General features: G+C 32.9%; 1 protein-coding gene across 1 annotated transcript in view; it reads right to left on the bottom strand.

Annotated features, from left to right (window-relative positions):
- Positions 1-13,103, bottom strand: part of LOC100372108 (uncharacterized) — a 122,622-nt gene extending 109,519 nt beyond the window's left edge. The window contains exon 1 of the mRNA XM_085493793.1: positions 12,823-13,103. Within this exon, the coding sequence (XP_085349919.1) occupies positions 12,823-12,903 (81 nt within the window). The 5' untranslated portion in view covers positions 12,904-13,103. The remainder of the gene's footprint in view (positions 1-12,822) is intronic.
- Positions 13,104-13,947: the final 844 nt, after the last annotated feature.

Raw genomic sequence — 13,947 nt, forward strand, 5'->3', positions numbered from 1 at the left:
TTTCGGCCTTAAAATGGCCATCATTCCGCTATTGTTAAGCAGATCATGAAACAAATGCACATATCTATTTGTGACATGATGTACCATGTGTGTGTGAAGTTTGAACTTGATCAATCCAGACATGTCTTGGATACGGATCCAGAACTGAATTCTTTAACAAAATGGCCGCCAGTCGGCCATTTCGAACTTGATCCGAAAAAAAGAAAGACGTGCATCAAGGTCCTATTATGTTTAATGTATGTACCAAATTTGAACAAAATCCATCCATGCATAACTGAGATACGGGTCCGGAATGGTGAAAATGTGCGATTTCAATGCATTTTCGGCCTTAAAGCGGCCGCCATTTGGCTATCGTTAATGAGATCATGAAACAAATGCACATACATATTTGTGACATGATGTACCTTGTGTGTGTGAAGTTTGAACTCGATCAATCCAAGCATGTCTCAGATACGGATCCAGAACTGAATTCTTTAAAACAAAATGGCTGCCAGTCGGCCATTTCGAACCCGATCCAAAAAAAAAAAAAAATGACGTGCATCAAGGTCCTATTATGTTTAATGTATGTACCAAATTTGAACAAAATCCGTCCATGCATAACTGAGATCCGGGTCCAGAATGGTGAAAATGTGCAATTTTGATGCATTTTCGGCCTTAAAATGGCCGCTATTCGGCTATCGTTAATCGGATCATGAAAAAAATGCATGTGCATATGTCCCATATAATGTGTGATGTATGAGTGAAGTTTGAACTTAATCGGTCCATGCATGTTCGAGATACAGGTGATCACGGACGCACGAACGCACGGACGCACACAGGGCAAAACACAAGTCCCCGTTTTCGGACTGCGTCCGAACGGGGACTAATAAAGTATGGAAAAGTTAAATTTTGTTTTTTCAATTTGTCAGTGTGGTAATATTTAAATACTAGAAGTTCAAGTATGGCTTGGAGCGCAAGTGTCAACACATTGAAGACCGCAAACACAAGGAAATTCGTGGGTTCGTGCGTAAATCTAATCACAGCGAGATGAACAATTTGTGTCAGCGTAACAGGCGAGTTATTCCCCATCACTCACAGTATGATGTATTATGTTAAATCAAATCAGACTGTCTCCAGGAGATACATTACAGAAACAACCCCACAGAACAATTCAATCCTACACTAATTGCTCCATTGCAGTATGAGAAAATTAAAAATCTAAGTGGCAAGGAAACAAAACTTTCTTTTGATTTTAAATAATATAATTCTGTAATTAGTGTTCATTTCAACCCCAAATTCTGCTTCCCAGACCTCTTACATTACAGAAGGACCTTCAATTTATTCCAAGAAATGATCTCATTTGTGATAAAGACACAAAATAAAATTTTCAACAAATGTCAATATATGTGAAAAGTATAAAGTTGGTTATTCAATTATTCATTACCAAGCAAAATTTCTTCTCATTTTTCACTGAATTATTTATTTGTCAACAGCTAAAGAGTTGTGGAAAATATTAACCAGGGTGGCAATAATGTTAAACAAGTTTCAATACATGTTCAGGATAAAAACACCCAATTTATCTTTCAGGCCTCACGACATCATCTAAGTAACAAGAAAAAAATTATCTATATAATCATAATTTTGAGAGCCACATATACATTATTTTTCACCATCTCATACCCGCAAGCAAAATAACAGTGAACTAAGTAATATACACTTATCACCACTGATTTATGAGCAATATATGACTGCAATATATTACAGATATGGGAATACAATTTCAAATTTTGTTATGAGGTTTGCAAAGTCTATAATATAATAATAATTTATACTGTCACATGCATCATGCAGTAGCAGGAACATAATGATAAAGCCATGTAATATTTGTTCATATTACAACCCCAGGCGACAAATCTGATTGGTCCTTGCATGCCAATTTGAAATTCGGACATCACAAAAAATGTCTTCACTCATTTTATAAAATAAATACAATATTACATGGAAGATCACTGGATATCCTCTGTTTATTAGTTCAAAAGATTTGAATAATAATAATACCATCAGGTAGCATTTTTATTACTTGCTAAACCTGCTTAGTACAATATCCAACATGATTTATTTATAGTTAATTTCAGACAGATAACGAAATCATTTTTCAAAGTGAAATATATAATTATTAGATATGATGTTGATCTGCAGAACCCCTGGGAAATTCAGTTAAATGCTCTGAGAATCTAGGAAAATTACCGGTACTGTCAGTTTACTCAAGCTTGATAGATTTCACAGTCCGTAGTCATAGTTACATAAAATTGTGCAAGACATTTAAAATGTCACTCATTCACCACACAAAATGAACAAACAAAACCTCCAAAGCACTGTCTAATGACAGGAACATTGAAAGATGTTTTAAATCTTTGACATGTTAAGTAATGTGTAATTTAATAAATGAAACAGCTATGGGATTTGAAAGATATCCAACTCGCCAATTACCAAACAGTTCAATGTGATTCAATTTCAGCATCTTTTGGGGTCATGGTGAAGATTAGTATATTCAAAATCAATATTTGATGTGAAGAATTTTCCAGAAAGATTAGTCTGAGATACACACCAGAATCTTATCAATTTTAATTTGCTGGATGATAATTTTACTCATGTTACCACTGGACATTTACATAAACGCAAGGTTACGGTAGTTTTGTTAAATATATGAAAGCTAAAGGAGCTATTAAAAGTAGAATTCAGCAATGCATGACGGAATTTATTGTAGTGACGACAATAAATAACTATAACTATATAATAACAACTATAACTACAAACATGATTTTTTGACAAGTTACTTTTAACTAATTTTCGCCTACAATACAACTTTAACCCAAAGTAAGATACTTGAAATGAAAAGGTGAAAAGGTGAAACACAGTGCCAGTGCATATCAGTATTAAATCATTAACTTTATAAACTGGCCAGTGTCTGTACATTCCCTTCCATACAAGTCAAAAGATTACCGGTATATATTCACCTGTGATAAAATTGATTAATGGACATTGCAGACCATGTTTAAATAACATAGCATCATTTATAGAGTAAATTTGCCATTCTCCACTAAAAGGCCAACGACTTCTGACAGACACCATGCACAAACAGAATTCTAAAAATAAAAATAAACAAGCTTCAGACTAATTCCTTGAGTGCTTTGTAGATTTCAGACTAGTTTTGCTTAATATGGGAACTATTTAATTGATAATATCTTAATATAATGAATTCTTTGAACCAAAATAGTTTTTTTTTTTTTTTCAAATTTATCTCATGGCAATGACATGAAGGAGGGAGCTGACCTGTCACACTACTGTTTAGGCCTATATTAGATTGTCCTTCTAGCGATTGTATAACATTTTAGATTTCTTCCCCCCAGGAAAAAACTCATGGACATTGATTTTCACTTCACACAATGTCAACATACTCCCTGGCACTAACAATCAACTCTTGCAGTTCATAGTTAAAATCCCATCTAGTGAAGCCAACACAGAATGGACTACCATATGTAGAAAAGTCAGACATGGTTAAATTAAGTAATTTCAATAATAAAGCGTATAGTACTAACAGTGTAGAATCACTCAGACTGCATACAACTGGTAATATAATTGATGTCATTGTCCCATCTATCGCACACATTGTATACAAAGCAATCAGTCTGTATTGGCATACACAGTAAACTTTAATCAACTGAACACACAGATAACTACTTTAAAACCCACCAACACATGTACTATTACAATAATCATAGAAACTAGATACTAATTATACAGACCAACAATATTGACTAATTACTCAAAATAGAACACAATATGGATCAGTTGCAAATACCATACAAACACTTTTACTATGATTAAGGGTCTGATTTGCTGTTCATCACCTTACAGAAACCATGAAAATTTCACCACTATAAAATATCGTGAATTGATAATTTAAAGGTCGATATCGTTTTTCAGATTAAATGCACACATCAAAGACCGGGTTGCGAGGGATAGCCTTTTAAATGCATTCATTGAGATGAAATTTAAAAGGTGTCGAAAGCAATTGCCTTGACGCCCAATGACTTCGCTTTGGTGTTTTTTTGATATGCCACACAATCATTCAAATCCTTAAAAGGCACCATATTTTAGGAAGTGAAGTGTCCACCCTTTTATCCTTTTTCTGTGTAGTATGTATTCGCTTTCGTAAATTAAGTACTTTGATGATAAAAATTGGTAATATTTGAATGATCAAGCATACACTTTATTTGCGATTCTATTGGAGATGAGATGCTATTTTAATAGAGCAAATACGGTACATGTACATTTGAATAAAAAGTCAAGAAATCATCTGAAGAATTCAGACAGTTTCATATTTGATTATCATTCAAACTGACAACAATTTAGATTTAGAATATTGATATTGAAGAAAGAATAAAAAGAATAACATTTTCGATGTCACCATTTTTAATAACTAATTACTCACTTAATAAAAGGTTACAGTCTTTTGTTAAAAGTCTTTTATGAATCCTATCATGCGAGTTTAATGGATAAATTCCTTGTCATTCAATTCTGCTTCATTGCAGAAGTTAATGAATATGTTTAAAAGACATCAAGGTTATAGAACATTCTTTAGTTGTATGTACCAGATAGTTTTGTTAATAATTATACGTGCCAGCATTGAAAAAAAAAAAAAAAAAAGAGTAAAAAACTAATTTTACTAAAATTTGATCTGTCATGATACTACTAATGCACCCACACAAAGCAAAGCAAATTTTCAATCCCACAGGATTATCCAGAGTTACAGCGATGGAGACAGATTAGAAGTTAACTTGATTCTTATCAGTCTGTAATCAAGTCTGTCTGGATAAAATTGAGGACAAAGATTTATTTTAGTGAATTGCAAAGATGTAACATTTATCGGATTTGGACATCTCTGAGTTGTCACTTCCAGAAAGATATGGTTGGTTTATGGAGAGCATATCACCCAAATAGGTCACTTATCCAGAGTGAAAAAATAAACACAGCCACATTGTTGTTTACTGTATATATTTATGCCGAAAATATTTCCAGACTTTGAAATCTCCTCTGCAGCTTTTCCTGACATTACTTTGGGCTAAATAATAATGCTGGGTAAACTGTTGGCTCGCTAACCCCAAATTATTCTAAATGTCCCTATTTTGATGACGAATTTTAGCAACGAACTGTTCATTTTCGGCACAATCAGCTTTCAGGAAATGTGTATGCTAATTCTCATGTTCTAAAAAAATTCGATTCACCACCATCTTTTATCATCTAATATACAATATGTTTTTTTTGTTATTTTTTTTACATCATATATCAATCTTTCAGAAATATTCAAACCCAAATTCTGTACTTTTTTCTCATCATTGTTTGAATAATTGAGAGCTTTCCGTTGTGTTCAGCTGATCTAATCAATACACAAGGCACAAATCTTAGAAATGCTGATTTAGTCACGTACGTGTACATAACAAACATGTCTGCAACATAATGCATTTCTTGAGTTTTCAGACATGCAAGAAATCAACAATACACCGACTACAAATCATCCTTGTGTTTTATTGTCCAAGAGTAGTTTAAGTTACTAGAACAATAAAGCATTTGTCTGAATGACTATAAATGTTTTATTACGACACCAGGTTGGTGAGTACTGTACGTCTACAGACACACATATACGTACCAAGAAATTTAAAATTGTAAACATGAAAATAACGTAAACTGAATTTCAAGACCTGAAAAAAAATTTAGAAACCAAATTTTTATATGAATGATCATTACCGGTACCATCAGAAAATAATGTCAAACTAACAATCTTACAAATATTTACTTCAAAGATGTATTCTGTAAGGAATTACAGTAAAAGGCTGCTACGAGTAAGAGTGCAAGGACTGGAAGCAGTTTTAACACTGTACACTTAAAAAGCAGTTAAAAGAATTTTTTAAAAGGAGCGGAAAGTACACATGATTAAGTCAAAAAGTTTGAAATTAAACACACTCTCACGCAATGCAGACTTAATTTGCTCGTTAAATTTAACCTAAAGATACAGAAAAGAAAACATTCCCGACGGTTGTTTGTTATTTAACAGCGACTAAGTTTTTAATGAAATTCTGTTTATGCAAGTAATGAGGTTTCATTTCATATATACATGTATGACAGCTGTCCCAGTCGCCAGGGCCGTTGACCTTTATGAACAACCCTCTGATAACCTTTGACACATGACCTTTCACATACACATTACAGTTGGCTTGGGAACACATAATGTACATTTAACAGAATTTTACCAAAATATACAGCATTTTTTTTTAAAAGAGAACTTGAACCAACATTAATTATGCAGTAAGTTCAGAAATTCATTTTAAGGGACAAGTCAACAATGCAAAGATGTTCAGAAGTTCATTGTAAGGGACAAGTCAACGATGCAAAGGTGTTCAGAAATTCATTGTAAGGGGCAAGTCAACGATGCAAAGGTGTTCAGAAATTCATTTTAAGGGACAAGTCAACAATGCAAAGGTGTTCAGAAATTCATTTTAAGGGGCAAGTCAACAATGCAAAGGTGTTCAGAAATTCATTTTAAGGGGCAAATCAACAATGCTAAGGTGTTAAGTCAATGTATATCAGATCTACTTAATAGTAGAAACCTCAATCGATATGAACTAACCCTGTTGCAGAGTTGACATTCCCTCTCAGACTACTCCCAGACAGAGACTTGAGATGAAAACTACTCATGAGATCAGAGGCATTAATATCCATGGCAACAGATGATCAAGACTTGTTTTTCAGTGTTAGCCCATGGGATGACTAACCAGATTAAATGAACACAAAGAAATCAAAGAAGCAAAATAAAAATATTTGTGAGAGGAGAGGGGATGCAGTTTCACCACAGGTCATTTTATAAATCCATTGGAAACTGGCCAATCAGAATGTGGCTGTCATAAAATTAATGGCATGCATTGGAAACTGGCCAATCAGAATGTGGCTGTCATAAAATTAATGGCATGCATTGGAAACTGGCCAATCAGAATGTGGCTGTCATAAAATTAATGGCATGCACTTGACCTGTTCAACATCATTTCTTCCATGAATATGACAAGTCTAATATGACGCTGCCTAACAGAAAAGATAAAGATCCAGTTATCTACTTCAAAACATCTATAAAATTTGTTACATCCCAGAACTTCACTAAATTATCTCAAAGTAAATATTTTCAGAGCTTATCAATGAACTAGTCTCTAAAACATATTCCATTATTAGTCTAATATTCCATTGTGTACTTTTGTATTGTAATAAACCTTTGACCCCAACTACATATATCGTAAATTAGAAAATACCGACAGGTGTTCAAGTCATTTTAAAAAGTAATTATTTTTTCGAATTTGAATACAACTCAGTGAAGTGAAAACATTTCAAAATTATATCACAACACTGGAGAGGTGGGTACACCAATTCTGGAGGTGTCTGACAAATAAACTATCCACATTTTGTACAATAGGTTCTTTGGTAGCATCTAAATGAACTGAATATTGTCACAAATGCCAAGTAATTCAAAAATTGCCAATTTTGGGAATGTATTTTTATGTTATTTCTGTTCATTGATCTGACAAGTGTGCAGTGTTAAAGAATAAATTGATTTGGTCCATTTTTAACCAAATTGATTGCATTCTGCTCAAAATTATAACAAAAATGCTAAGTTTTATTTCTTATAAGTAGTGAATCAAGTTCTCTTTTTTATAGACGAGATTGAAAAGCAGAACCAGTGGTTGAAATTAAAAATAAAAGTGCCTGTGCAAACAACTGATGATGTAATAGTCACTGCCTAGGACAGGGGAACATTAATTTTGATACATGATATGCATGTACTTTTTTTGAGAAAGATTGGGGATGAGGGAAGGGGGAGGGACTCACATAACTTCTTGAAAAAAATTGCATAGTGTCATAGATTCATGACTATAAAGTGTTTAAATTGGTATGAATTTTGTGTAAACTAGTAACTGGTGTTTCTGCAGACAAAATATCACAAGACTGATGTCATGATGCCTCTGGAGAAATCTAAGGTTTAGTTTAGAGTATATCCCAATATCACTGTCTGATTTCAGCAGCTGTCGTATTAAAAGCGATGTAGTCTTTGTTTGACCTGACTAGATTACAATTGTATCAAAAGACAGTTACGAAAACTTATCTGGAAATGTAAAGCAGACAGGGATTTAAAACCATTTACTAACAAATGATTTGGCTTCAACTAAGAGATCTCCACAATTCCACCTTAACTATGATATTTTTTAATCATGTACTAGCGTGAAATTTCTAGGTATACAATAGTTACTTTCATGTTATGGGATCTCTGCACGTGCCAAAATTTTTAATTTCTAATTTATCATTGCATTTTAATCACATGGCCATAATGATACATATCATAGTTCGTTACTTCTTTGTTATACTTTTATTACAATTACAAATGTAGCTAAAATTGAGATGTAATTTCACAATACGGCGTAATTAAATTATTATTATTCATAGCACCAATCCTTATCAAGAACACCACAGCTGATATTATGGTAAACGTCACTTTAGATCAGCATGCAAAAACCAAAACTGTGTGATGATACAACCGATTAAATAACAGCAATATGAGAATTCCAAGACTGGATAACAATAATAACTTGCATATCTTATAATGCTGCCGAATGTAATTGGATTTTGTAAAGAATATCGCTAATACTGTTTTATTTTGATATTAATACCTGCTAATCGCTTTTGACATTTTCCCCCGAAAATGAAACATTACATTTAAATAAATAACTAAAAGTTGAAAATTGTTAACAATTTATTTTTTCCTGCTAAGAATGTTTGTGATTTCATTTAATGGCGTTTGTATGTAGAAAATTACATGGAAATCGCTATGATTGTCTTTAGGGAAACTGTCAATGCATTTTTTAATTTTGAAACTTGTGATAAAGGAGTTTACAGAGGAAAACTGTTTGTTTGAACATAAATCAAGGTTGGTTGGAATTTAATATAAAACCATCTACTTATCATGTGATCAGAATGATACTGATCTTGTTGTACAATGATTCTCATTCATATTTATTTTGAATATTAACCCACCTTCAAACTATTCGATAGAGGAGTAGAGTTCTAAATTTGTTTAATTAGCAACAAAAAACTAACATTTTACATGCATGTGATTACTTGCTTTTGTTAGTTGTTTCATCCATTTTGATAAAACATTAGATAAACTGCCATTAAAGAAAAGGTATAAAAACATTCTGGAAATGACACATATGGCTTACAGTAAAAGCAGAGATAATGCTATCAATTTGTAGCTCAATTCCCTAGAAATGTTGTCCCTGCAAAACTGACACCTGGGTCGATTAGAATTCTGATTAATGTAATATCACGTATCATCAATATCATGCTTTTCTTTTTTTATAACTATTTTGCTATTGTATTTTTCACAAAACTTACTTGTTTCCTGTTGAAATCGTAGGCTTTCTGTAGAACTATTAATTGCTTCATGTGTTTATGATTTTGCCGTGGTGTAATTTCATGCACATTGAGCGAATCAAAAGTGGTGATCTCAAGAATGAATTTGAATTTAACCTTATTAGGTACGTGCGGCTTTCAACACTGGCAAACTATTGAACTATGATTGACAACGCAAAAAGCTCATGATTTTATGTTTGCAATGAGTGAATATATTTAATGAGCTAATTAGCATATTGACAAAATTACCGGTACATCATATTGTAAACCAGCTTGAATGTAAATTCTGGATATAATGTGTAAATATTAAATGAGCTAATTCGCCTATTAACAACATTACTACATAAATGCAAATTGGTGAGAAAGCAAATTGTGGTTGCAATGAGTGAATATTAACATTACATTATATTGTAAACCAGCTTGAATGTAAATTCTGGATATAATGTGTGAATATTTAATGAGATATTAGCATATTGACAACATTACATGGTATTGTAAACTGGCTAAAATGCAAATTCAGGTTGTAATGAGTGAATATTTAAAGAGCTAATTAGCATAGTGACAACATTACATTATATTGTAAACTAGCTTGAATGTAAATTCTGGCTATAATGTGTGAATATTTAATGAGCTAATTAGCATAGTGACAACATTACATCGTATTGTAAACTGGCTAAAATGCAAATTCAGGTTGTAATGAGTGAATATTTAAAGAGCTAATTAGCATAGTGACAACATTACATTATATTGTAAACTAGCTTGAATGTAAATTCTGGATATAATGTGTGAATATTTAATGAGCTAATTAGCATATTGACAACATTATATTGTATTGTAAACTGGCTAAAATGCAAATTCAGGTTGTAATGAGTGAATATTTAAAGAGCTAATTAGCATAGTGACAACATTACATTATATTGTAAGCTAGCTTGAATGTAAATTCTGGCTATAATGTGTGAATATTTAATGAGCTAATTAGCATATGAATACAGATCTAGGTTACTGTGTTATTTTGTAGCATAACCTGCCATATGGCATTGCACTCAGGTCAAACAAGGGATTACATGATAACATATGTTCCTGAGTATCAATTAAATACATAACAGAACAAGAAATAGTAAAGTAGGGTTAGTAATTACTTTTATTTAAAGACTTACAGTCATGGGTGGGTGATGTGTAAAAGTCCTATATTATACACAGACAACTCTAAATCCCTGCAAACTCAACATAAATATGCAGACATACTTGTCAAAACAAGGACATATCACTAAAACCATAGGAATCGGGAAATAGTTTTTTAACTACTGAGATCAGTTACTGGCACAACACTGCATGAAATTGCTTACAGTTATGTTCGATGAAGAATCACAGTAAATACCAGGAACCAGACATAAAACATGCAGAGTCTGGGTCAAGAGGAGTCACACCACATGGCCATATAATTACATTTATTGCATAATAATAACACAGATCTTTAGGCTGACCATAAATCACCTTTGACCTCAAACATCAAACAAGAACTTTACCCTCAGAACTTTCAGTTCCATCAATTAAAGCATAGACTTCAACACAGACTAAGATTAAAGCCATCGACATGTACCCTAACTATATACAGACAAGCATGGAGATATCATCAAATCAATACGGAATTTACGACTTTCGTCATACGAAGACAATATTCACTTAAGATTTACGTAGTTCAACATACAAAATAAAATTAACTGCAATTAATTATTGAGTCACAATTGAAACCCACAATATCAGCATGTACATGAATAACTAATGTAAGGTCAAATTAAACTATTCCACCAAGGACTGCTGCTGTTTGACCTGACAGGAAGTCAATACTGTCAGTACTGTGGTTTCTTTTATTAAAACTTGAATTAAAGTAAATCTTTTTAGGTTGTTACTACTTTTTTTTACAACTAGATTTACCATGGGTTATTACATAATGTATAATTTAAGTACATGTGTCGTAATTTAGTCTGTAGGAGGTCATTATAAAAACCATACCGGTACTTTAAAATTATTATTATAAAATGCACACGCCCCAGATGGGAAAGACACAAATGGATAAAGCAGATCAAATAAAAATGAAATTGACCTCAATATGGTCAGTTATATATTGAATGGTTGTCACGGTCAGGAAAAATGGCATTCATGTTAATGATGGTGGAAAGCTGTCATGATATCCAGTTTACAGTGAGAGGAACATTGACAAAGCTTTTGACCACACCCCTGCCACGCCCCCTCAAGTTCAGTTTCATACCCTATATAAGAATGAACATATTGAAATATACGAGGGGGAAAATATAATTTTCTTTATTTTAGAAAATAAATCTGTTGGAACATGATGCTCTTGCAAAACAAATTATTATTTTTACATTAACACGAACATTAGGTCTTAAGAGTTGCTTTCAGTTACTGAAATGAAACTTGTTGGTTTTCTCTGCAAAGTTTGACATTTTAATATTATTGGTTAAATTATGACATTGATTTTATTCATTGTCCTACAGTGGTCCTATCAGAGATGTCTCATCGGTGCTAACAAGATATATACCAGCAACAATATCAAGACACAATTGCCAATACTTCAAGAAGGCATTCCACAATGCTGTTGTTGTCACAAAATATCTTGAAAACTTAAGAACGGCAGCCATTTTTGAATAAAAATATTTGCTCGTTCTCGCCGAACTTAATGAAAGGACAGACATGACAATGTCCTGATTGACCTAATGATGATTAAGTACTGTTTTTTATTTTGCGTTTTTTGTAAAGTGACAAAACACATTTTGAATGAGAAATATTACATTTTTAAAGACAACTGTAACTCAAATTTTGGAGAATTGGATTGTGCCAGGAGTCAGCTTGGAATTTGACTGGCAAGAAAACAAGCTATATGACACATACATGAACATGTTAATCAGCATGTGTCAGAGGCCATCATGTCTGAAGGAAGATCTCTAGACTTGAACAAGTCAAGTCACCAACATAGTGAGGAGAGACCGGGCTGCATTATAAAGTAGTCAACGCAAGTGGAATATAATCCTAAAAGGGAGTGGCACTGTTTTGTTATGGATCTATTGAATATGGTGGAGTGTGGAGTAAGGGGCCTATGACACATTAATTCCAACCAAATGTACTTGCTGTCTCTAGCGGTTTTTTTGATTTAAAATGCCCCACAGCTAGAAGGTGTGCAGAATAGACAATCAGCTCTGCCATGTTTAAGTGACAACGTGTATTGAATATCGCCAGTCCGAGCATCAGTTTCTGCATAAATTATCATTAAGAAATCCCTGATCAGAAATGATGGAAAAGCAATTAAAAACATACCCATGTTTCATCCACCACATCTTTTTCCACGTCAAAGTCGTCCATCATTGCGATAAGATTTTCCTGGCTTTCCTGTGTCATTTTTAAGCATGGAATGGCAGTCAATAATAAGGCACCAACGTGGATTATAAGCCACCAGGTTCAAAACAGCACCACCCAGGCAAGAAAGTATTACACTGTCTGTCTGTTCAATTATTCTGATCCTTTAAAAATAGCTCCCAACATAAAGTATGTCTCCACTAGTGTTACACTGCATGCCTTATGGAGCACATACATCTCACCCACACCCCAAGTCACATTTGTAACATGCAATCTGATTGGCTAGCACCATGGTAATATATGCTTGCTTCATCATTAACATATCACATTATTGACAATGTATTTTTAAACCACCTAGGCTATGCATTTCAAGTGTATTAGCCTCTATTCGAGCAGACAATTTGCACATTATATCTTTATTTAGACAAACTAATTGTACTTAGTAAATGATTAAGATGATTTCTTTTGATGTGAATTAAACACAAAGCAAGGAAGTATACACAGTGATATTTCCTGCATCATACAAAGGTAACTGATACATGTTTTAAAAAAGAAATGTACAAATTTATCCAGCGACAAAATCTGGATTTTCAATCTTGCAATAATAGAATTAGTTCTTCATCTTGAAGTAGTTTATCATGATTTGACGAAACAAATTATTCATGCATGTATTACACCATAATTGTTCATAATAAAATGTTCAATCTTGGTGTGGCTCATACAAATAATAATTTTTTTTTTGTGTTATAATTCTAACGACAATAAATAGCGAAAGAAATGATAATAACGTAAAATTTTCGCATGTGCGATGTCATAAAAATGTACAGTAGAATCATTATTTTTACTTGGAATACTGTGGAAACACTTTTTCCCCCACACATTTTCATGATCTTTCACATTCAACCCAATATAGTTTTCAGCAAAATTCCAACAAAAAGAAAGAAATCCACAGTCATCTATTTTTTATGTTTTTAGTAAGTGTGCAATAAATACAGGAAATAATGTTTATTTTAGAAATGGGAGGAGTTATAGAGATGTTTACAAACACTACAGACAACCTAAGTGACCAACTGGAATGCATTACGT

Source organism: Saccoglossus kowalevskii, chromosome 19 (assembly GCF_978046115.1).
Source record: "Saccoglossus kowalevskii chromosome 19, keSacKowa6.1, whole genome shotgun sequence".
In the NCBI taxonomy this organism is placed as follows: Eukaryota; Metazoa; Hemichordata; class Enteropneusta; family Harrimaniidae; genus Saccoglossus; species Saccoglossus kowalevskii.